Genomic DNA, 25,612 nt, shown 5'->3' on the forward strand with positions numbered 1-25,612 from the left:
TTGAAGATTTCGAAGTTTCCCCCAGCCACCCACGCACGAGATGGGGTGGGTAATTGTTTATGTCCCTCTCCGAGATAAACAAATTAGAATAACAGCTTTTTTGATCCGATGTGTAGTGAGATATTTCAATGTCTTCAGTTAAAATGAACGCAAGTGCTACAAAACTTTCGCGTCAGAGACAAATGGGAGGAGTGACTTCTTTCCCTGATGATTGTGGCGAAACAAAGGGCGATATTGTATTTAAGTGTCAAAACGGCACTCATTGCGTCTTTTACGAGACTACGTTTCCAGTTCTCCTACATATTCCTTATGGATGTAGGCTGTTTATTTAGAGCTTTTATTTAAAGCTGAACTCTGCTAAGAAGTTCATGGTCAACACTTATATATTAATTTTGTATTTACGCCTGCCAGCTTGTTTTCATTAATATGTTTCCTTTTCCCATCGAGATTATGAAATTCTCAACAAATGCCTTTACTACTGCAGGGATTTTTTTCAATACTATTGCTTTTTCGTTTGCCTTCATTCTGCTTCTTACTTCATCATTAGTTTCTTTTCTCGATTCTTTTTACTTTTGTGCTCCTTTGTAAATGATCAATTTCCACTGCTATTAGCCTTCTTTTGACGTCAGCATTTAAAATTACATCTCGTGCATAGCATCAGGCAAATTCAATTAGTATGTCCGTTCTTGTTGCTGTTAAAGATGTTCTTGTCCCAATAAAAATAATTCATACTGCCAATAACTTTTCTGCCAGCCTCCGTAGCGGAATGTGTAACCTGCATAACTGCGATGCGGAAGACCAGGGTTCGATACCCCGTACTGCCAGGGATCTTTCCTTGGGGGGCGGGCTGCTGCAGCGTGCACTCAGCTACAAGAGGCCAAGCGGGGAGCTACACAACGTGTTGAAAAGCAACGGTTTCAAGGTCAAGAAACCCCACGACGTCTGGGACAGTGGTGTGCTGACCATACGCCCATCCTTCACCTGAGTACGGCTTGGCGATCGGTCGGACCCGGCTGGCCCACCTGTGGCCAGAACGCGGAACATTACTTACTTTATTTCACTGCTTTCTTGCGTTGATGTATTTTATGTTTTACTAATGTATTGACCAATACACTTTTTCTACCTGTCTCATAATTGTTCCGTCACTGATAAGTACATCAAGGGTGTCCTTGGAAGGACAACATCAATGAATTAATGGAGCAGTGTACGCAAGGAGTAGACCCTGAAAAGTGAGGCTTGCTGAAGATAACAGAAACACAGCAAAATGTTGTTATTAGTTGATCTTTGGAATAATTAAAACTTTTTCTAATTATAATAATAAGAATTAAACGAAACTCAGTGAAATAGCTTCTACAACAACTGATATCTTGTAATTATTTGATCTCTGCAACAATTATTCCCTTCTTAATATTAATAAAATAATAATAATAATAATAATTTCCCGCACGAAACTAGGTGAAATAGCTTCTACAACAATTGATATGACATTTAATGATCTTTATTGAAGTCTTGATTTGAAAATTTTGAGTTTTACCGTTTGGACCAGTGCTGCAGTGTTGACGTTTTCTTCGTTAAACTGTGCTGAAATCGCAAGTTGGGAAATTTCGCTAGATATTATCATCACATATTATATTTCTGCGCTAGTCACTATTCTTTACTGGTTTAACGACTTTAAACTAAGGTATATATTTTATTTCCTAGTGAATGTGTCAGATCGCTGTACGTTTGCTTACGTAAGTTGTCAGTTCACAGCAATGTTCATATTATTTAAGCAGTGAAGTTATTGGTTGCAACGTCATCAGACGACAGACAAGTAACAATATCAGTTGACCGGCGCTGACATTTATTACATTACTTTATTGATTTCGTTAGGACAAATGATTCGAAAACCGGATTGAATAGAACACTGTGACGACATAATTATTGTAGCTGTCAGCGTGGAAGGCCATTTGCGGGCGGCTCTGGATCACCGTCATGCGCGGTCGTCAGCAACTAAATGGCTGTCCACAAACCGCACATCACTTCAGCCCACCACCGCGATTTGTAATGCGGACAGCGGATCCGCTTCCCTGATGAGGCTTTCAGAAGGCAGCGCGTGCACGATCACGATAGGGCGTTTGCATCAGCAAATAACGACCCGCACACGTGTGCGGAAGCAGCTGTGGAAACCAAGGGCCAATGATGTAGCTCAACACAATTTGAAAGAAGTGATTTGGTGTAGAAATATACTGCCTGGTAATTAAACGGATGCGCTAATAAGGAAACTTCATGGGGTGAGAGTGATCACGAAATGGAGTCAAATTTACATACAACTTGGCAGAGTTTGACCACTTACCAGTATGACCAGTATGAAGAGGCAGACGCTCTGGCTGGATGTACGCACTGTTTGGGTTCCTGAGGCAAGCTGACCAGTACCATTGTCATAGCGTCTTACCACCGAGACAGAGTTTACGTCTGCGTTGCTTCCACACATCTATTAGTGACAGATCTGCTGGAAATGGACACCCTGAGAGGTGACACATTAGGAAGCTGGATGTCCGTGTCATACATTTGCCAGTCAAAGGTTCTTCGGTCACTACCAGCCGTCACGTAAAGGCGCATCCGGTGCCCCACCACACCATAATGAGAGGAGAAATCAAGCTTTTATTTATTTGTTATTCTTTATTTATTTACTAAGTCAACAGTTTTCTGACTGGTTTCATGCGGCCGGCCGCGAATTCCTCTCCTGTGCCAACCTCTTCATCTCAGAGTAGCACTTGCAACCTACGTCCTCTAGATGTATTCCAGTCTCTCACTGCCTCTACAGTTCTTAGGCTTTGCATCTCTCTGTGGTACCATGGAAGACTTTCCCTGATGTCTTAACACATGTCCTATCATCCTGTCCCCTCCCCTTGTCAGCGTTTTCGACATGTTTCTTTCCTCTCCGATCTTACACATAACCTCGTCATTCCTTGCATTATCAGTCCTCCTGATTTTCAACATTCGTCTGTAGCACCACATCTCTAATACTTCAAATTCCTTCAGTTCCGGCTTTCCCACAGTCATCCTCGTCATTCCATGCCTTATCAGTCCTCCTGATTTTCAACATTCGTCTGTAGCACTACATCTCTGATACTTCGAATCTCTTCAGTTCCGGCTTTCCCACAAACCATGTGTCGCTATCATATAGTGCTGTGCTCGAAAAGTACATTCTCAGAAATTTCTTCCTCAAATTAAGGCCTATCTTTGATACTATTACACTTCTCTTGGCCACAAATGCCATTTTTCCACTTCTAGTATGCTTCTGAAGTCCTCCTCGCTCCGTCTGTCGAAATTCCAGGCTTCACATTCGCGGAACAATTGCAGATGCAGAAGTTTTTGGTAGTGGAAATCTAGGCATGGGATAGCAGTTGTTGCTAGTCTCTGACCAGGATGTTACAGGCAGTCCATTGCCTTTCCTTAGACAGAAGACGCGGATATGAAGAGGTTACAAAGTGCTTGGTGTGCAATGTGGTGACTATCCCCAGTGATGGTCAGACGTGGTCGACAGTACCCTCGATGACGTCTTTGCTTGCCCTCACGTTCTCGAACAGTTCTCCATTGGGCTACTGTCAAGTCCAAACTCTTCAAATGTCTCGATACTGCACAATTTGAGCAGCCGGTCATATGCTGGACCACAATAAGACAGCTTTCGACATCTGTCACAGATTTTCGTAACGCTATCTCACGCGACTACGCGGTATTTTCTTGTCGTTCACAGTGATGACTCAACATATTTCATCACTTATATACCCTGTCAAGTCTGACAACAACGCGAAACACAAGCAGCACTAATGCACACTACTCGCTGTTCTACTTCTCACAGATAATTGCAGCTCGTATCATTTACACACACACGTCAATGGTGTGTACAAGTACGAAGTCGCACTGACTGCCGAATATGATTTCTGCTGGCATATGTCCGGAAGACCATACATTCATATAATTGATTCACCTCGTTGGGCCATGAAAGCATCATCTTCATTGCAGATGCCCAATTATGTTCGCCCTCCAGCGGGAATCTCGAAGTAGCAAGCAAAGAGAACATGAATGGGGACTGCGGACAGATGGTACTCTGTGGGAATTTGGGTTGGCCGGGAAGCGTGCCTACACAGTCGGCGCAGATGTGATAAACACTGCGTCCGGATGGCACAGTGGTTAACGCCTTTGCTTAATAAACAGGAGATTTTAGGTTTTAGTCTTGGTCTGGCACACATTTTCACTGATCTCCCCTGATTTCACATAAAGTCCAAAGTAGACATAAAGTCCTGGTGCAACTGACATCAATAATTTCTTCCCCTACCTTTCCTTTCTCTCCTTCCACCTTCAATTTAGATAATAAGTTCTTATTCTAAAGATAATACAATTCAGAGATAAATTACACAGTGTATTCTTGGCATCGTCCCAACCCTAGGCAGTCCCGAGAACGATCAGTTGCACTGGCTGTTTGGCAATAGTTACATCAGTCATTTGAAGAAATTTTAACAGCGCTTTTCCTTGTCTTCTTTGAGTTATGAGAGCTCTCTTCCTCTTAGATATGCCTCATCCTTTAGGAGGAGATTGTCTCTCACTAGTCATTTGAGCGATGTCCTTTCAGGACACGGGACCTGATTGTACATTTAGAACTATCAGAGGTGTCTTTCATTCTATCAGTTTGTGAATTATTCTTCCAGATTTCATTTCACTCTGGCTTATCTTTGAATAATTTTCACAATATATGGAACTTGATTGGTATCAAGTGTAATCAATCATCTTCTGATTTAGAAGTGACTCGATGTCAGTGCTTCCTCATTTATAGTACTAATTGAACCAATTAGAAATGTTATTCGACCTGGAACATTATCAGTACGACTATCAGCAAATATAATTGCCGGACAACCATCCTGGTCAGTTTATGGGCTGCTGAGAGAGGGTTTTATTTCCAACTGGAGCGTCGTTAGTAGTTCCTCAAATATGTTCAAATGTGTGTGAATTGCTAAGGGACCAAATTGCTGAGGTCATCGGGCCCTAGACTTACACAATACGTAAGCTAGAATCTGACGGAGCCAAGTCTGAAGAATAAGCCGCAAACCATAGTATTTCACACCTGAACGCCTTGATCGCTTACCTGGCCCGTTTTGATGTGTGTGATGGACCTTTATCATGGAGCAATATGACTGTGTTGCCTTTTCCCATATTCCGATAGTTTTTCACGTAATGCTCGATTTAAATCGATCATTTGCTGTTAGTAGCGATCAGTGTTAACAGAGTCACTAGGTTTTAGCAACTCATAACATGTGACACCCTTCTCATTCCACCAAACACAGAACAATGTCTTCTTTCCAAAGCGATTTGGTTTTCCAGTGGATGTCAATGGTTTGCTTGGATTCATCCATCATTTACGACGCTTCCGATTCCCAAAATATATCTACTATTCGATGCAGAAACGACTTTGTTTTGTCCCTGGCGAGCAGAATTTCACAAGTGATCTTTCGATTTTCATCCTGTCTTTCAGTCGGGTCATGCGGAACCCATTTTCCCACTTTCTGTGGCTTTACCATAGCTTTCAACCTAAAAGAAACGGCTTTCTGCATCACATTCAATTGTTCAATTATTTCTTGTTAAGTTTGTGTGTCTGCGTCAATTCCTAAGGGACCGAACTGCTAAGGTCGTCGGTTCCTAGACTTACACACTACTTAAACTAACATAAACTAACTTACGCTAAGTACAACACGCACACACATGCCCGAGGGAGGACTCGAACCTCCGACTGGAGGGGTCGCCCAGTCAGTGACGTGGCATCTCCGACCGCGCGGCCACTCCGCACGGCGAGGGGTTCTTCGTCTCCTGCTGATTCACGGTGGATAATTTTCAGGCAACGTCCCGTTGTCCCATACGCTCCAAGCAGCTAGGATTAACTTCTTTGAACGTAAGTTCTTAAATTAAATTCAAAAGAGTGCGATTCCTCAGTGTAACAGCCTCACACTGAGACTAGTCCAACAGATGCTGTTGCGCGTGGGATGTCAACGTACAGATGTGCAGCGTTCCGTGTTACTGTCATATGTGACTTAGTGGCTCTGCGAGGCGCCTAACATTTGGACTAAAGCACGAAACCTCTGGCATATCCCATGCAGACACAGTAAATGCATACTATAAAACTTTGGCAGTTACTGGTCTTGCGAGATTAACGTGCTTTCTGGAAAACATTGCACATAGTGGCTTCGATAATATGCGACGCAGAACTACCTAATGGCAAATTTACAGTCCATTGTTACAGTCAAAAAGACTGCTCCGCATACTCTAGGTCCTGAATGAAACCATTTCTGGATAATATCGTATGCTACCTCACAAACTCAAAAATTGCACGCCACATCATATTCTTACGTGACCTTCTTAAGTGGCCTGGAGGATACGTCCACAATGCGGAGTTGACGCCATTAAAGCAGCGTCCAGTCTTCTGAGACGACTGTCGTCCAACCTTAGTGACTATTGATTTATGAAGCGAAAATCTTTCACAAACTAGGAACTACGTTGCGCTGTGAGGTAGTTGATTATGGATTTCGATGTGAAGACAACAAGTTGAAAAAGCATGTACCCATTGCAATATTGTCATGAATGTTCACAGCTGGATTTTATTGTTTTCATTTCAACCAGATTTATGTGAAAGATGTAGGTTCAATGATCCATTCTTTACCAAGGCCGGAAAGCTGTCACAGAAGTATTATTGTTCTACGAGGCTTGCTCAGAAACTAATGCTTCGCATTTTTTTCTTCAACAATTCTTTATTGAACATAATGAGAATTTGATACACGAAAGAATGGTGTTTTATCTACACACCCAATTTTTGCACGTGATCTCTATCCCGTTCTATGGCTTCCTCCAGCGCTAAACAAGGGCTTGTGTGCTTTGTCTGCACCAATCCGTGTCCTGATGGCGGATCCAGTACTTCACTGTGTGAATCACCTCTTCATCGCCCCCAAAATGTGTTCAAATTGGCTCTGAGCACTATGGGACTCAACATCTTAGGTCATAAGTCCCCTAGAACTTAGAACTACTTAAACCTAACTAACCTAAGGACACCACACACACCCATGCCCGAGGCAGGATTCGAACCTGCGACCGCAGCAGTCCCGCGGTTCCAGACTGCAGCGCCAGAACCGCTAGACCACCGCGGCCGGCCCAAAATGTGTTCCACAAAGGGAATCCTTTAATGATCCAAACAAGTGGAAGTGAGAGGGACTAGGTCAAGTGTGTCAGGTGTGACAGCTGCAAATCGTGGAACTCCGCCGAACCGCCTTCTGATGGCCTCACCCTCCGTGTCCAGCGACTAACTGTACTTCTGTCGACAGCAGGTGCTCTAGACTTTGCACAAGCGTTTGTAAATATTCTTCATAGTTTCTTTCTCTGCAATGAGAAATTCAGTGACGGCACTTTGCTTGTAACGTACACTACCTGTAGACGCCACTTTGAAACTGTCCTGCAGCTATGCTACCTGCCGGAAGTGACGGAATCCTGGCGCGCTCATTCAGGAGGTTTCAAATGATACATAAGTAACGTTTCGCATTCGTAGTATTGTTTCAAGTGAGAAAAAAATGCGGTGTTTTATTTTCTGGGAAACCCTCGTGCAAAAATAGCTCTTGACCTTGAGATAGCAGCAACAAATATGAACAAAGACAAGGTTGATACGGGATTCCACAGATATGCTGCCAGAAGAAGGCTGCCAAATATTTGGTGTTCTGACACCTAAACGAAGTTTTATGCACCGAATATAGAGCTGAGGATATCTCTTCCATTTTTGAGAAGACAAAGAGACCAATCTGTCACCCTGAGATTCTTTGCAATATTAGGAGCTTGGAGGGAAGGATAGTGGAATAGTTCGGTAAGAACGACGAAACACTACTGAAGAATGGTCTTGGGAAAAATCATTGGTATTGGAGGAAGCATTAAGTAATTACTGGTGGATATACATGCCGACCTAAACTGTCGACGCACACTAAAGGTAGGTTTTGTAATGTTGGCGCCAGTGTATTTCATTACATCTCCAGAAAATAGCCCAAGTGTGATGTTTAGGTATTTAACAGCTTACACAGCAGACGTAAATTCTGCAGGCCCAACGAAAGCTGGTATAGGAGAAAGATTTGCAACATGTCAAGGCAATCGGCAGTGTCTTTTGTTGCATTCAGAAATAGGTCTTCTTGGCGATGTGACGAGCTCTCCCGACCTGACGGCACCAGTGTCACAGAAAATCCTTAATTGCTTCGTCGAGGGTTCTCACAGGAAAGTAACAGCTTTCTGAGTCTGGACCTGTAATATCTTCAGTAATTATCACACTAAATTAAACTACAAGGATCCTTCATTCTTTAGTTTCCATTTCAAAGTCACGTATCCCCATCAATCAGTATCTAATCCCATGATACTTCTTACGACTGACTGCCCTTCCCTTTATTTCCTTCAGTATTTGAACATTCAAAGTGTATTTTACCATTGTTACCTTAATCTTTAACAACAGACGATTCAGCTTATATTGCTATAATGTCACTGTTTGGTTTCACGACAGGTGGCAAAATTGTCTTTCAACCAGAACTGCGGCCGTGACAGAAAATCTGCTGGGACTAGGATCAGGTAACTAAGAATTCAAAGAAACGATGTTCTCTCAGCAGCAGACAGTGCGCTCTGTTTAAACTGTTTGGCAGATCAAAACTGTTTGTCGGACCTGGCTCAAACCTGCCCTTCGAGGACAAGTGCTCTACCGACAGTTATCTCCATAACCCACCGTCACAGCATATCATCCGTTATTACCTATCTCCTACTTTCCAATACGAGCAGAAATTTACCTCCATTCTTTGCGGGACTAGAACTGCTGGAAGAAAGAATATTCCGTCTAGTTTGGAAGGTGAAATTGTGAAGGTGGCTCTTGAATGTAGCTGTCAGAAAAACAACGGTATGTAAAATTTTAAGAGACAAGGTTCTGTTCTCTGTCGAGCACTCGGTTCTAATGCGCCAGGAAGCTTCCAAACAAAAACGAAAAAGAAAGAAAAACAATAATCTGAGTTATGGGAGGCATATATAAAGAAACGATACAAATAAGAAGAGGAGTGAGGCATGGCTCTAATACACCCCCTACGCTGTTCAGTACTTACACTGACGATACAACTCGCAGATGTAACGTTAACATGGAGACCGGGGTGCAGCTAAGCAATTCGCTAAGTATAAACTCACTTCTGTATGCTGATGACCATACACCGATTTTCCAAGAGAAGAGGATTTGCGAGAACGGTTTTATGAACTGAATAAGCTATGTACAAAATATAATATGAAAACATCTTCTGGAAAGTCTTCAGGGTGACAATTATTGAACTCCATGAATAAAAAAGGTAAACTAGTTACAAACTACGGCATGCACACACTTTATTCAACATATAAACGTCACTACAAATATCCGGATCTAGGTTATGAAATGTTCGATACGTCTGTCATCATTGGGGATGATGTTGCGCACAAGAATAGCGAAATTCTGCGTGAGCGGCTGAAGTGTCGGAACATCGATGCTGTCGATGACTCCTTAAAGGCTGTTTCAGCTCAGAAATGTTTTTGGGGTTATTGCTGTACACCTTGCCTTTAATATAGCCCAAGAAAAAGGAGTCACATATGTTATGATCGGGAGAATATGGCGGCCAATCGAGGCCCTTTCCAGTGGCCTCTGTGTACCGCAGAGCCAGAATGCGGTCCCAGAGTTCACCTCCAGCACATGAAACACTCTCCTGTTTCGATGAACCACATCTTATCGATATCAGGGTCATTTTGGATAATGGGGATGAAGTCATCCTCCAAAACCTTCACGTACCGTTCGGTAGTCACCATGTCATCAAGGAATATCGCCCGATTATTCGTGACTGGACATTGGACACCACACAGTCACCCGTTGAGGGTAAAGAGACTTCTCGATCGCGAAATGTGGATTCTCAGACCCCTAGATATGCCAATTTTTCTTATAGAAGAACCCATGAAAGTAGGCTTCGTAGCTAAACCAAATCATGCTAATTGCCATCTTGCTCCAAGGCCAGTCGTACAGTTTGAACGGCGTAACCCAAACCGTTCAGACGTTATGGCTATCTTATTTCGTATGGTTCAGTAATTGTCATTCTGTAAATTATGGCATTTTGTGGGAAATGTCAAGTGAGAATGAAGGTGGTAGTCGTGGAAAAACACTAGAAGTTAAGTCTCTTCGATGTAAACTATCGTCTGAATATGAAGAAGATACGCGGATCAAGTTGAAGACATGTGGAAATATCTGTGGAACTGTTACCAAAACTTAAAATCATAACATAAAGAGTGGTACAAGAGTGAAATTTTGCAAAAGTGTCGGAATACGATCCTTAGTATATGGAAGTGCATAATGGGTATTCAATGAGACAAGAAAAACAAATACAAAGAGCACAGATAAGATTGCGTAGAGCAGTGAAGAGATGCATATGTACAGATAAAATACGAAATGAAAGTATTCGAAAGGAACTGAGAATTTGGGGTGTGAAAGCAGAACTGGATGAAACCAAAAATAAAATAAGTACAGAAAAAGTAAAAATTTAATTGAAAATTTGTAGTGTGAGAGAAAAACTGGATGAAAACAAAAATAAAATGAGTACAGATAAAATTCAAATTGAAGATATTCGATAGGAGTTGAAAATCTGGACTGTGACAGAAAAATTTGATGGAAAAAAATATTAGAAAATGAAATTAACATCTGCAAAGAATGGATCGAGAGAGACTACCACATCAGTTAAGGAACATTAAACCAAAATGGATAAGAGAATCTGGCAGACCGAGAAAAAAATGGGAACCGTAACAGGTCACAAATGGCTAATGCGGAAAATGCAGAAGGGAAGAGAGAAGAAGACATATATTGGAGGGGTGTTCTGATACTTGCTGCAGTTGAATGTGGTAGGATTTAATACTCACGTCGATGACGATGCCGGAGAGCGGGAGTATCTTGCAGACGCCGTTGGCGAGGCAGCGGAAGATCTCGCGGTTGCCGCGGTAGAACTGCGCCTGGTAGAGCGCGTCGCCCTCCAGCTGGTAGAGGCAGAGCACGAGCGCGCTGCCGCCGCTCGCCGCCACCGCCGGCTCCACCAGCACGCTGATGTCGCTCAGGCACTGCCCGCCTGCAACAGCACGCCGCGGCCTCCTCACTCACTCCGCTAGGAGGCGCACCTCAGCTCGTTTACAGTCTAGTGTGGGCTCCTTCAGCGGTGCCCCGTGGGGCACGAGCGTCAGCTCTCACGCAGCCATACATTACCCGGCAGCAAGACCCACTGTACACGTTCGCCGCATCAGCGGGGCACTGCGCCACACCAGCCCGACGGCGCTGGCACTCGGCCAACGATATTAAGAGCGTCACTCAAAGAGAAATGCACACTTTTTTTTTAAAATCCATCTTTTATGCTACATGTTTGAAAGTTTTACAGTGTTTTACGCCACCTTGGAACCAGCGCCTGTATGCCTTCACGGTAAAATTCTGGACCAACCCGGTGGAGCCACTGTTTGGCAGCGTGCACAAGGGAGTCATCATCTTCAAACCTTGTTCCACGAAGAGAGTCTTCCAGTTTCGCAAAGAGATGATAGTCACATGGAGCCAGGTCAGGACTATAAGGTGGGTGTTTCATTGTAGTCCATCCGAGTTTTGTTATCGCTTCCATGGTATTTTGACTGACATGTGGCCGTGTATTGTTGTGCAACCGCAAAACATCCTGCTTTTGCCGCTGTGGTCGAACACGACTCAGTCGAGCTTGAAGCTTCTTCAGTGTCGTCACATATGCATCAGAATTTATGGTGGTTCCACTCCGCATTATGTCCACAAGCAAGAGTCCTTCGGAATCGAAAAACACCGTAGCCATAACTTTTCCGGCAGAAGGTGTGGTTTTGAATTTTTTTTTTCGGTGAATTTGCATGGTGTCACTCCATTGATTGCCTCTTCGTCTCTGGTAAAAAATGATGCAGCCATGTTTCATCACCTGCTACAATTCTTCCAAGAAATTCATCTCCACCATTATCGTACTGTTCCAGAAGTTCGCTGCATACCGTTTTTCTTGTTTCTCTGTGAGCCACTGTCACCATCCTGGGAACTCACCTGGCGCAAACCTTTTTTAACGCCAACACTTTCAGTATTCTGCAAACACTTCCTACCCCTATCCCAATGTAGAACGACAATTCGTTCACTGTGATGCGTCTGTCAGCAATTACCAATTCGTTAACTCTCTGCACATTGTTTGGAGTGTGTGCAGTACGAGGCCTGCCGCTGCGAGGACGATCCTCGATATTGCCGTGCCCGCTTTCTTCACGTAACGTGCTTGCCCACAGACTAACTGTACTGCGATCGACAGCAGAGTCTGCAAACACCGTTTTCAACATCTTGTGGATGTTTCCCACTGTCTCGTTTTCACAGCACAGGAATTCTATGACAGCACGTTGCTTCTGACGTACGTCAAGTGTAGCAGCCATGCTGTGACGGCGCCACTCACGGGAACAAGTTGAACTAAGTTTGAAAACAAGCGGGAAAGATGTATCTACACACTGTAAAACTTTCACACATGCAGAATGAAAACTATATTGTTACAACAATAGTGTGCATTTATTTTGGAGTGGCCCTCGTATGATTCGGCAGGCTACGGACTAGCTCACCTTTCCTTGTGGGCACTCAAGCAAGAACAGACAGGTCTACCAGGTGTAGGAGTACAAAAGCGGAATTTGATTGCTATAATTACACGTACGTTGTTTGAAACTGATAAACAAAATATTATTCAAAATAATCTCAATTGCTATTTATATACTTCTCCCACCTCTCTGCAGGCTATAAGTGCCACACCAAAAAAACAGTTCTTCTTTTGATGCGAACTAGTCAGAGCCATTCCCGTACATTTTCATACGAACTGAAGCGTTGTTAAGCAAGAGATTGTCCCAGTGATGCAAACAGAGATAACCGGTCGGAGCCAACTCTGGAGAATAAGCCGCAAGTCATAGTATTTCACACTGGAACGCCTCGATCGCTTACCTGGCCCGTTTTGCTGTATGTGATGGGGCGGTATCATGGAGCAATATGACTGTGTTACCTTTTCCCATATTCCGATCGTTTGTCACGTAATGCTCGATTTAAATCGATCATTTGCTGTTGGCAACGATCAGTGTTAACAGAGTCACTAGGTTTTAGCAGCTCGTAACAGGTGACACCCTTCTGATTCCACCAAATACAGAGCATTGCATTTTTCCGAAGCTATTTGGTTTTTCAGTGGCTGTCAGTGGTTTGACTCGATTCATCCATGATTTACGACGCTTAGGACTCTCAAAATATATCCACTATTCGATGCAGAAACGACTGGCGAGCAGCATTTCACAACTGATCTTTAGATTTTCTTCCTGTCTTTCATTCGGGTCATGCGGAACGTATTTTCCCACTTTCTGTACCTTTACCATAGCTTTCAACTTAAAAGAAACGGCTTTCTGCTTCACATTCAATTATTCTGTGATTTCCTGTTACATTTTTGTGTCTGCGTCAATTCCTAAGGGACCGAACTGCTGGGGTCATCAGTCCATAGACTGTCACACTATTTAAACTAACTAAAACTAAACTATGTTAAGAACAACACACACCCATACTCGAGCAGTAATACTTGTATATTACAACGTGACTTGCGTCTTCTGAATTGGTGAGAAATCTGAATATTTGCATTTGCAATGTGAAACTGTTTAACATGTTTTTACAGTACTACTTGACTCAAATGTGTCGTATTTAACTTTTACATAATTGACGAAATAAAATAAGAATAAAAAAGTTAAGTGGAGGAGTGACAGTTAGCAAATTATGTTTTACATGTTTACATGTCCAATACGACATCTGAAGTGCGTAGTTACGTAAGGTATAAACGAAGTTGCTTACCAAATGGCTATAGGTATATCCTGGGGTTGCGTGGCAGCGTGGCAGGGATGGGAGACGGGGATGAGAGGGGAAGAAAGGGGTGAGGGAGGGAGGGAGGGAGAGAGAGATAGAGAGAGAGAGAGAGAGAGAGGGAAGGAGGGAGGGAGGGGGAGATATAATGGGTTGTGTGGAATGAGATAGTAGGATGTATTTAGTTTTGAGCCTGGGATAAGGAAATTATGTTCATACTTTCTTGTGAGACTGTTGTACTGATAGACATTAAATGCTGAACAGAGAAAGTAATCTGTTGTATTCACTACACGTTTATTCATTCAACATGTCAGTTGTTTGGAAAAATCTGTTGTCTGTGTACTTGAGGTGTCTCTGTTGTACTGACTTTCGTGCCCGAAGTTTGCCTATGACAGACTGTGAAATCTTGGAAGATGTTTGGAATGTTGCGTTTGCTGTCACCAAATTTTTTGGAAGTTTGTGGTAAGCTCCTATGGAACGAAACTGCTGAGAACATCGGTCCCTAGGCTTACACACTGCTTAATGTAACTTAAACTAACTTACGCTAACGACAACACACACACCCATGCCCGAGGGAGGACTCGAACCTCCGTCGTGGGGAGCCGCGCGAACCGTGTCAAGGCGCCTAAGACCACGCGGCTGCTCTGCGCGTCTTGCTGTAACAAACCCGTCTTGCCGCTGCAGATATAACGACAATCTGGTGGTCATGCACACGTAATAAGTCGCCAGATTTTATTTCTTTAATTTCTCTAGTTTTGTCTCGTTAATCAATCATAAGGTATAGTTAAGGCGTTAAACCTAACAAATGCGTTTATGCGATTCTTAGACGAGAAACTGAACCAAAGATAACTTCGATTATGCCTATACAGTCCTTGGAACTTGAGTTGTTGTTCTGAAACGCGTCGTTCAGTAATCTGAAAGTTTGGGACTAATGTTGCAATAGTATTTATTAATAATCTCTATCCCATGTTTACAGTGCTATGAGTGCTTCCTACTGGTGACGCCTATTTCAAATGTGTTCCACACGTTTGTTTCAAATGTGTGTCAGTGTTATGTACTAACCTTCCAGTAAATTCGTTGGGATAAATAAATCAGAAAAAGTAAACATCATATACGCTGAGAGGCCAAAACTCATGCAGTTGCATTGAATGTGATGTCCGTCGTCTACAACTGATCCATATGAGGTGCGTTTGTCTCCCACTGAAGATTCATTCTTGCCACTGCTGTCCTCAGGAACGGTAACTCCAGTACAATTTTCGATAAACTGTAGTATGACCGGGTGATTGTCATGCGGCGTTGTGTTGCCAAATTTCAAAGATGGTGACCCTTTAGGCAAGTCAGCTTTCACTCATTGTTAATTACGTAGTCCGTGCAGAGGCCCTGCAGCCATCTCAGCTATGTAGAGAACGAGTATTGTAGACATGACAGTGAATGACAGAGTTGGTTTCCCACTAGCATCAACAGTTGCGGCACTTGATTTTTCCTTTGTCGGCGAGGCCTGTGCGGCAGAAGTAAAAAGAAAGCATCAACAGGCCCTTCCAGGAAAGCGTGAGCATTTTCCTTGTGAGTGCAGGCGGTAGCATCTCGCCATAAAGTCAGCCCACGAGAGCGGCACAGTCTTCAGCAGAACAATGGCCAGCAGCTTGCACTCCGGAGGCATATCGTCCACAACAGTTGTGCCACCGACAAACGGGCGCCGAGTTTTATGATTTGCTCTTGGAACGAGCGCACTGTCCGCCGCACGTGTGGAATGCACCAGCTTTTCTCTCATGAAAATGTGAAGGTAACCAAAAAGGGGGAGCAAATGGGAGGACTAACTATTACTCTCTTAAGGTAGCCAAATGCCTCGTCATCAGACAAAACACATTAGCAAACACAAGGAGCAACTGGCGGTATTAACTAAGACTCTCTTATGTTAGACATATAGTTGTGTATGGCTTCTGGCGGACTGGCCACAGTAATCATGAAAATGTGACGGGAACCAAGAAGGGGGAGCAACTGGGAGTAGTAACTATTACACTCTTAAGGAGCAAGAACCAGTCTTTATTCCTTTCTTCCTTCTGTATTTTGTTCCGTTTTGTTATTTAAGTTATGTTTATTTCCATCTATATACATTGAGGTGTTACGCTCTGCAAACCTTCGTTCCGGAGGTATGGCGTGGTATAAGACACCCAGTACCTGTATATCATGTATGTTTATTCCTTGGAATAAAGACGGCTTTAAATAGCCAAATGCCTCGTCGTCAGCCTAAACACATTAGCAAACAAGAGGAGCCACTGGAGGGAGTAACTACGACTATCGTAAGGAAGACATAAAGTTGCGTATCGCTTCTGGCAGAGTGGCATAGTTAGCATGCCAATGTGAAGGTGGCCAAAAAGGAGGAGCAACTGGGAGGAGTAACTATGACATACTTAAGGTAGCCAAATGCCTCGTCGTCGGCCTAAACACATCAGCAAACACGAGGAAGGCACTGGAGGGAGTAACTACGACTCTCTTAGCAGGTGAGAGCATACACTTTGGCGGCATACTTTCTCATTGGAGGAATACTGCTATGTCGTGTCTAGGCAGGAGTTATGGCGCGGTGTTATAAGTACGCCACTGGCACGATTTGCGCCGGCAGGTTTTGGGCATTAGGCGTGACGATTTTTGGCGGCTCCACGTGGATTTGATGTCGAGGAGGGAAGAGAAGAAAGATTTTCGTGGCATTCGGGCGATGTCCACCGTAGTGGATGGTCTGGATAGTTCAGCTGACGTAAGCTGTAGTTCGGCAAATTGGTGGAGTACTGTCACAAAGGATAGTTTTCGTTATTTCGGCGTGCCAGCCATGATTCTCAACACATCTCAGTGCGAGGATACACCCGCCATACCCATTGCAGTTGCGCACTCACGGCCAATCTCCACATCACCCGTTGGGCAGTTCATTGGCGCATATTTTAGCAATGTTCGTCTGAGGACTTAGTCTTCACTGCAGCGAGCCCATCTGACCTGCTGCGCTGTACTTCAAGCTAACCTATGTCGTGTTAAAATTCACCTGGCGGTTCACAATCTCAGTCAGTACCTCACATACAGGCAGAAGGCATTGCTGATACGAGTATTACCTTGAGAGAGACATCGTTTGAGCTTGCCCTGCTTCCCCTTTAATAGCTTTCCCAGCCATCAACATCATCTATCTGTCACCTTCTTTTTTTATTTTTTTTAATTCGATCTGTATGCTCTGGTGATGCATGTGCTGGATTTGTAATTAAACGTCCGACCCGATAGCTGAGTGTTCAGCGTGACGGATTGCTGTCCTACGGGCCCAGGTTCTGGCTGGTTCAAATGGCTCTGAGCACTATGGGACTTAACATCTATGGTCATCAGTCCCCTAGAACTTAGAACTACTTAAACCTAACTAACCGAAGGACATCACACAACACGCAGCCATCACGAGGCAAAGAAAATCCCTGACCCCGCCGGGAATCGAACCCGGGAACCCGGGCGTGGGAAGCGAGAACGCTACCGCACGGGCCCAGGTTCTATTCCCAGCTGGGTCGGAGATTTTCTTCGCTCAGGGTCTGGGTGTTGTGTTGTATTCATCATCTTTTCATCCTCATCCGGCGCTGAGGTCGCCCAATGTGGCGTCGAATGGAATAAGACCTGCACCAAAGCGGCCGGACCTGCCCCACAAGGGGACTCCCGGCCAATGACGCCGAACGCTCAAAGTTTGCTTTTCTTTCTTTTTCTTTTTTTTTTAAAATAAAACAAGTCTGAGAAGACAATATTTGATTTCAGTATCCTACTTATCTAGACCATTTGAATTATAATAAATTTTTGTGAATAAGTGCAGGAAACCTTACAAATGACGCTCACCGGGTTCTTACCAGTAGACGCTAATGATCTGCCGTCATATAGGTAGCGTTTGGTTTTTAATATATCACCAAGTCTATCTGATCTGCAGCCCCGCATTTCAGCCAACCTACACTCCTGGAAATTGAAATAAGAACACCGTGAATTCATTGTCCCAGGAAGGGGAAACTTTATTGACACGTTCCTGGGGTCAGATACATCACATGATCACACTGACAGAACCACAGGCACATAGACACAGGCAACAGAGCATGCACAATGTCGGCACTAGTACAGTGTATATCCACCTTTCGCAGCAATGCAGGCTGCTATTCTCCCACGGAGACGATCGTAGAGATGCTGGATGTAGTCCTGTGGAATGGCTTGCCATGCCATTTCCACCTGGCGCCTCAGTTGGACCAGCGTTCGTGCTGGACGTGCAGACCGCGTGAGACGACGCTTCATCCAGTCCCAAACATGCTCAATGGGGGACAGATCCGGAGATCTTGCTGGCCAGGGTAGTTGACTTACACCTTCTAGAGCACGTTGGGTGGCACGGGATACATGCGGACGTGCATTGTCCTGTTGGAACAGCAAGTTCCCTTGCCGGTCTAGGAATGGTAGAACGATGTGTTCGATGACGGTTTGGATGTACCGTGCACTATTCAGTGTCCCCTCGATGATCACCAGTGGTGTACGGCCAGTGTAGGAGATCGCTCCCCACACCATGATGCCGGGTGTTGGCCCTGTGTGCCTCGGTCGTATGCAGTCCTGATTGTGGCGCTCACCTGCACGGCGCCAAACACGCATACGACCATCATTGGCACCAAGGCAGAAGCGACTCTCATCGCTGAAGACGACACGTCTCCATTCGTCCCTCCATTCACGCCTGTCGCGACACCACTGGAGGCGGGCTGCACGATGTTGGGGCGTGAGCGGAAGACGGCCTAACGGTGTGCGGGACCGTAGCCCAGCTTCATGGAGACGGTTGCGAATGGTCCTCGCCGATACCCCAGGAGCAACAGTGTCCCTAATTTTCTGGGAAGTGGCGGTGCGGTCCCCTACGGCACTGCGTAGGATCCTACGGTCTTGGCGTGCATCCGTGCGTCGCTGCGGTCCGGTCCCAGGTCGACGGGCACGTGCACCTTCCGCCGACCACTGGCGACAACATCGATGTACTGTGGAGACCTCACGCCCCACGTGTTGAGCAATTCGGCGGTACGTCCACCCGGCCTCCCGCATGCCCACTATACGCCCTCGCTCAAAGTCCGTCAACTGCACATGCGGTTCACGTCCACGCTGTCGCGGCATGCTACCAGTGTTAAAGACTGCGATGGAGCTCCGTATGCCACGGCAAACTGGCTGACACTGACGGCGGCGGTGCACAAATGCTGCGCAGCTAGCGCCATTCGACGGCCAACACCGCGGTTCCTGGTGTGTCCGCTGTGCCGTGCGTGTGATCATTGCTTATACAGGCCTCTCGCAGTGTCCGGAGCAAGTATGGTGGGTCTGACACACCGGTGTCAATGTGTTCTTTTTTCCATTTCCAGGAGTGTATGTCATACTGATGTTCAGCTAGCAGTTCACAGTCTCATCATTACCTCACACATAGGTGGAAAGCGTTATTGCTATTAGCTTGAGGGAGGCGTTGACCGCCAGCCATCAACGTCATCTGTCACCATGTATTTTGTTTCGCGTTTTTTTTTTTTTTTTTTTTTTTAGTACCTTATTCATCCTGACCATCTGAATTGTAATAAAAGTTTTGTGAGCTGAGGGTACGTAACAATGGTAGTAAACCTTACATATTCACAACATGCCTGTCTCTAATCGTCTTCTCATATATCATGTCTACAGGTCTACAGTTTCAACATACGCCATATCTAGCCGCAACTTCCTGGCATCTTACGTGGCACATCTAAAGATGGGACAGATCTTTCTGCAACTTTTCGGCATTCAGTTTATAAGGTCACTGGACAAATTTTTGTCACCCCTTTAAAACAAAGTCGTTGTTGATAGCTGTAGATGATGCAGAACGTTACAGCCACAGATACGACCAACCAGCACAGGCGTAAATCAAGGTAGTAATAGTGAAGTGGTTTGTATGTGCATGTCGGTGATATGGAATCCGCGGATGTAAGATAGTCGACTCAGAGAAGTGACTAAATGTCAGAAAGCAACTACCATATTTGGATTCACCCATGATCACAATGTAAATGAAGTTGTCTGATGTGATGGTATATACAATCCTAACCAACAGGGAACGGAGAACAATGTCACGATTGGTCAATTGCAAAACGATATATGCCGGACGTAAACCACTGCTCACAGTGAATGCAGGTTCATCCGAAACAGTCTGTGAGTGAACTCTGCAAAGGGAACTGCATGGAATGCACGTTACGTGTTGACTACATTACAGAAAACCTTCTGATTATAGAAACGAGAAATAAATTCATCAAGACTTGACGTGGAGCATTTTAATATATGGTAGATGTGCTTCGGACTGCAGTACCTATAGCCGGCTGGAGTGGCCGTGCGGTTCTAGGCGCTACAGTCTGGAACCGAGCGACCGCTACGGTCGCAGGTTTGAATCCTGCCTCGGGCATGGATGTGTGTGATGTCCTTAGGTTAGTTAGGTTTAATTAGTTCTACGCGACTGATGACCTCAGAAGTTAAGTCGCATAGTGCTCAGAGCCATTTATTTCCTGTACCTATATGATGTGGAGTCTTCCTAATTTTTCCGAAAAGAAACATCAGCGTAACTCTTGATACTGTCTTTTATACTACTTTGTGTTGCAGGAACAGGCTTCGTTTTGGTGCTGACCTTACACGTTGTACACCATTGGCTGAGCTATGAAAAAATGTTCCCATTTCTCACAAGTGGTCAAAACACAGTCCTATCACATTAACTCAGCTTATCCTGTTTCTAAACTGGTTGCAGAATGTGGTAGACACAACGGTCTCCAACTTCTGCTCAGTTCCGACTTAAATTGGAACGGCCACAAGCGAAAAGCTGCAGGGATGGAGGGACACAGACTGAGGGGGAGTTTCAAGATGCATACGGGCTATCTAAAACCACGTTGGAGTTTTACTGTACCACGTAGGTTCTAAAAAAGGTGATTCGTTTCGAGAGGTGAGAGTGTCATGAATATGATTTACTAGTGGCTGTAATCATTACGCTTAAAAGACATCGCCATAGGATCCAACGCAGGTGTGTGGTTGAATGGAAAAACCCGATTCCAAATCGCAGGCAGCGTTTCTGCCTGAAACACTATCAGCGACTCTTGTGTGTGCCTGTAGAACCAAGATAGCTTTTTATGCAGGGTGACGCTGACAAAGTCGCTGTTATCGTGCATTTAATAGCCCGGTCCTTACGTGTAATGTATGTTACCGGCGGTAGAATCCTTTGTGCTCAGCTTCAAATGTCGGTTCTCAATAGCGTTCCTCGAAAACAACATCGTCTTCCCTCCAGGGATTCCCATTTGAACTGCCTGGTGAGTGTAATCCGACTACTTTACAAGAAAAATTACTCGCCATGCGAATTGACTCTCATGATCAATTTAATGAATTAGCCTATCAATTTGATATCAGTGACGTGCCGGATGGCCGGTGTAGGTGATGGCTAGGGCAGCACGGCTATGCTTCTCCAGTTGGTGTTTTTTTCGCTGTGCCGATATCTTTTAATGATATTTCAATCGTCTGGCTACACAGGGATAGCCAACCATCATAATAAAATCAGATGTGATACCAAATTTATAAAGTGATACTTAGTATAAAACTTACATTTACAACGACTCTGTGCTTTTACCTTACGAGACGTCGTATGTGGCTCTGAATTAGGTTGTCTTAAGAGTGCGAAAGTGAGGGGGCGTCCTGTGGCAGTGGTAGATTTTAGCTCTCCGTCATGAGCCAAAAATGAGTTTAATATTCCAGTCATGTGATGCGGGACGTGACAGATAAGGAAAGATATTTTACTATTTCACAAAAGAAGACTTAGAGGGAATGTAACCCACGTCATAAGACGGTACGGGAGTTTCACAACGAGTAACAATACTTTAGCGACGTGAAAACGCGTGTATTGTCAGAATTCTTCTAACGTAACTCGTTAACAGGAGAAATCTACATTTCGCGTGAGAAATTCGAGGTGTATCATCAGCAACATCGCTGCCTCGGGTTGGGTAAAGTAGATTTTTTTTTAAAACTGGCAGGTATATGTGGGGGTGGGATTGTTCAGACCTGGCTTATACGTCCAAGGTGTAGCTGCTTGTTTCGCACTGCACTGCGGCTGCTTGCAAGGGCGGTCACGAGGAGCCGGTAACCGGAAGTACCGAATTAGCTCAGCCTTCGAGATGCACAAGGATGCGCCTACGTGCCTGACCCTGGCCGCGGCAGCGACGGTTGGCGAAGCGATCAGTGTGCTGGGTGAGCGCGACAGAAGCGGACGTGTGTGTGTTACGTGCGAGGAGATTCAAAATCGTGGACGTTTGCGCTGGACGTATTCATAACATCCGAAATCCTACTATTCCAAACGTCCCCGGATGCCCTCCATGGCCTGGGACGGTACACTCTGAAATACACGCACTTCCACGACGAGGTAAAATAGTCCCCCATTCGGTTCTCCGGGTGGGAACTACTCAGGAGGACGTCGTTATCAGGAGAAAGAAAACTGGCTTTCTACGGATCGGAGCGTGGAATGTCAGATCCCTTAATCGGGCAGGTACGTCAGAAAATTTAAAAAGGGGAATGAATAGGTTAGAGTTATATATAGTGGGAATTAGTGAAGTTCGGTGGCAGGAGGAGGCAGACTTCTGGTCAGGAGAATACAGGGCTATAAATACAAAATCAAATAGGAGTAATATAGGCGTAGGTTTAATAATGAATAAGAAATTAAGAGCAGGGGTAAGCTACTATGAACAGCGTAGTGAACACTTTATTGTAGCCAAGATAGACATGAAACCAACGCCTACCACAGTATGCCAACTACCTCCGCAGATGATGAAGAAATTGGAGAAATGTATGATGCGATAAGAGAAATTATTCAGGTTGTTAAGCGAGAAGAAAATTTAATAGTTATAGTTGACAGGAATTCCATAGTAGGAAAAGGAAGAGAAGGAAAAGTAGTAGGAGAATATGGAATGAGGGTAGGGAAACAAAGAAGAAGCCGCCTGGTACAGTTTTGCACAGAACATAACTTAATCATAGCCAACACTTTGTTTAAGAGTCATGAAAGAAGGCTGTATACACGGAAGAGGCCTGGAGACACTGGAAGGTTTCAGATAGGTTATACAACGGTAAGACAGGTATTTAAGAATCAGGTTTTAAATTGTAAGACATTTTCAGGGGCTGACCACAATTTATTGGTTATGAACTGTAGATTAAAACTGAAGAAACTAGAAAAAGGTGGGATTTTAACGACATGAGATCAGTTTAAACTGAAAGAACTAGACGTTATAGAGAGTTTCAGAGACAGCATTAGGGAAGGATTCACAAGAAAGTGGAAAAGAAGTACAGTAGAAACAGGATTGACAGCTTTGAGAGATGAAATAGTGAAGGCAACAGATGATCAAGTAGCTAAAAAGACGAAGGCTAGAAGAAATTCTTGGAAAACAGAAGAGATACAGAACTGAATTGATAAAAGAAGAAAACATATAAATGCAGTCAATGAAGAGGGTGAAAAAGAATACAAACGTTCAAAAACTAGATCTACAGGAAGTGCTAAATGGCCAAACAGGGATGGTTAGAGGACAAATGTAATAACGTAGAGGCATATATCACGATGTACTTGAAGGCAATATTATGGACATGGAATAGGACGTTGTTGAAGATGAAATGGGAGATATGATACTGCGTGAAGAATTTGATAGGGCACTGAATGAGTTAAGTCGAATCAAGGCCCCGGGAGTAGACAACATTCCATCAGAACTCCTGATAGCATTGGGAGAGCCAGCCATGACAAAACTCTGCCATCTGGTGAGCAAGATGTATGAGACAGGCGAAATACCCTCAGACTTCAAGAAGAATGTAATAATTCAAATCCTAAAGAACGCAGGTGTTAACAGATGTGAAAATTACCGAAGTATCAGTTTAGTAAGTCACGGCTGCAAAATACTAACAAGAATTTTTTACAAACGAATGGATGAAATGGAAGAAGTTGACGTCGGGGAAGTTCAGTTTGGATTCTATAGAAATGTTGGAACACGTGAGGCAATACTGACCCTACAAAATGGTTCTGAGCATAGTGGGACTTAATTTCTGAGATCATCAGTCCACTAGAACTTAGAACTACTTAAACCTAACTAACCTAAGGACATCACACACATCCATGCTCGAGACAGGATTCGAACCTGCGACCGTAGCGGTCGCCCGATTCCAGACTGTAGCGCCTAGAACCGCTCGGCCACCCCGGCCTGCCTACTGACCCTACAACTTGTCTTAGAAGATAGATTAAGAAAAGGCAAGCCTACGTTTCTAGCATTCGTAGACTTAGAGAAATCTTTTGACAATGTTGACTGGAATACTCTCTTTCAAATTCTGAAGGTGGCACAGACGAAATACAGGGAGCGAAATGCTATTTACAATTTATACAGATACCAGACGGCAGCTATGAGAGCCCATGGGCATGAAAGCGAAACAGTGGGTGGGAAGGGAGTGAGACAGGGTTGTAGCATAACCCCAATGTTATTCAATCTGTGTACTGAACAAGCAGTAAAGGAAACAAAAGAAAAATTTGGGGGAGGAATTAAAATCCACGAAGAAGTAATAAAAAATTTGAGGTTTTGTGATGACACTGTAATTCTGGCAGAGACATCAAAGGATCTCGAAGAACAGTTGAATGGAATGGACAGTGTCTTGAAAGGAAAATATCATATGAACATCAACAAAAGCTAAACAATGATAATGGAATGTAGTAGAATTAGATCAGGCGATGCTGATGGAATTAGATTAGGAAATGAGACACTTAAAATAGTAAATGAGGTTTGCTTTTTGGAGAGCAAAATAACTTATGATTGTCGAAGTAGAGAGGATGTAAAATGGAGAGTGGCGATGGAAAGGAAAGCTTTTCTGAAGAAGAGAAATCTGTTAAAATCGAGTATAGATGAAAGTGTCAGGAAATCTTTTCTGAAAGTATTTGTATGGAGTGTAGCCATGTATGGAAGTGAAACATGGACGATCAATAGTTTAGACAAGAAGAGAATAGAAGCAATACAGAAGAAGCTGAAGATTTAAACCTCCATCATCGGGTGGATTTAGATAAGTTAGTATGACATTTGTGTGTGAGTTGTGTTACGACATGTATACATGTGATGTGTTACGACAGAGAAAGGAACCTGTGACCACTGTTCCTCCAAAAAATCATAACACAAGACACACAAATGTCATACTAACTAATGTAAATCCACCCGATGATGGCGGTTTAAACCTTTGAAACTCGTTGTTTCATTTAATGTTAATAACAGTCACTGTAAAGCCTAACCTAAAATGTTCGTATTTAAAGTTGAACATTTTACTTTCGCGTACCAAGGTTAAACATCAGATCAGCGATTACTACAGATGAGATATTATCGTTCGTGGCGTTTATTCAAAAAATGGTTCAAATGGCTCTGAGCACTACGGGACTTAACATCTTAGGTCATCAGTCACCTAGAACTTAGAACTACTTAAACCTAACTAACCTAAGCACATCACACACATCCATGCCCGAGGCAGGCTTCGAACCTGCGACCGCAGCAGTCACGTGGTTCCGGACTGAAGCGCCTAGAACCACACGGCCACCGCGGACGGCGTGGCGTTTATTGCTTCGATAAAATAGAAACAGTTTTTGGTAAGTAGAGCACAATGATGTCCTGTGTACTGTTC

The 25,612-nt window shown here is 44.1% G+C and overlaps 1 protein-coding gene across 1 annotated transcript in view; it reads right to left on the reverse strand.

Moving 5' to 3' along the window:
• The window catches only part of LOC124619548, a 347,023-nt gene that overhangs the window by 224,945 nt on the left and 96,466 nt on the right, over positions 1-25,612 (reverse strand). Inside the window, exon 2 of the mRNA XM_047146018.1 lies at positions 10,954-11,156. Within this exon, the coding sequence (XP_047001974.1) occupies positions 10,954-11,156 (203 nt within the window). The remainder of the gene's footprint in view (positions 1-10,953; positions 11,157-25,612) is intronic.

Source organism: Schistocerca americana, chromosome 6, assembly GCF_021461395.2.
Source record: "Schistocerca americana isolate TAMUIC-IGC-003095 chromosome 6, iqSchAmer2.1, whole genome shotgun sequence".
Classification (NCBI taxonomy): Eukaryota; Metazoa; Arthropoda; class Insecta; order Orthoptera; family Acrididae; genus Schistocerca; species Schistocerca americana.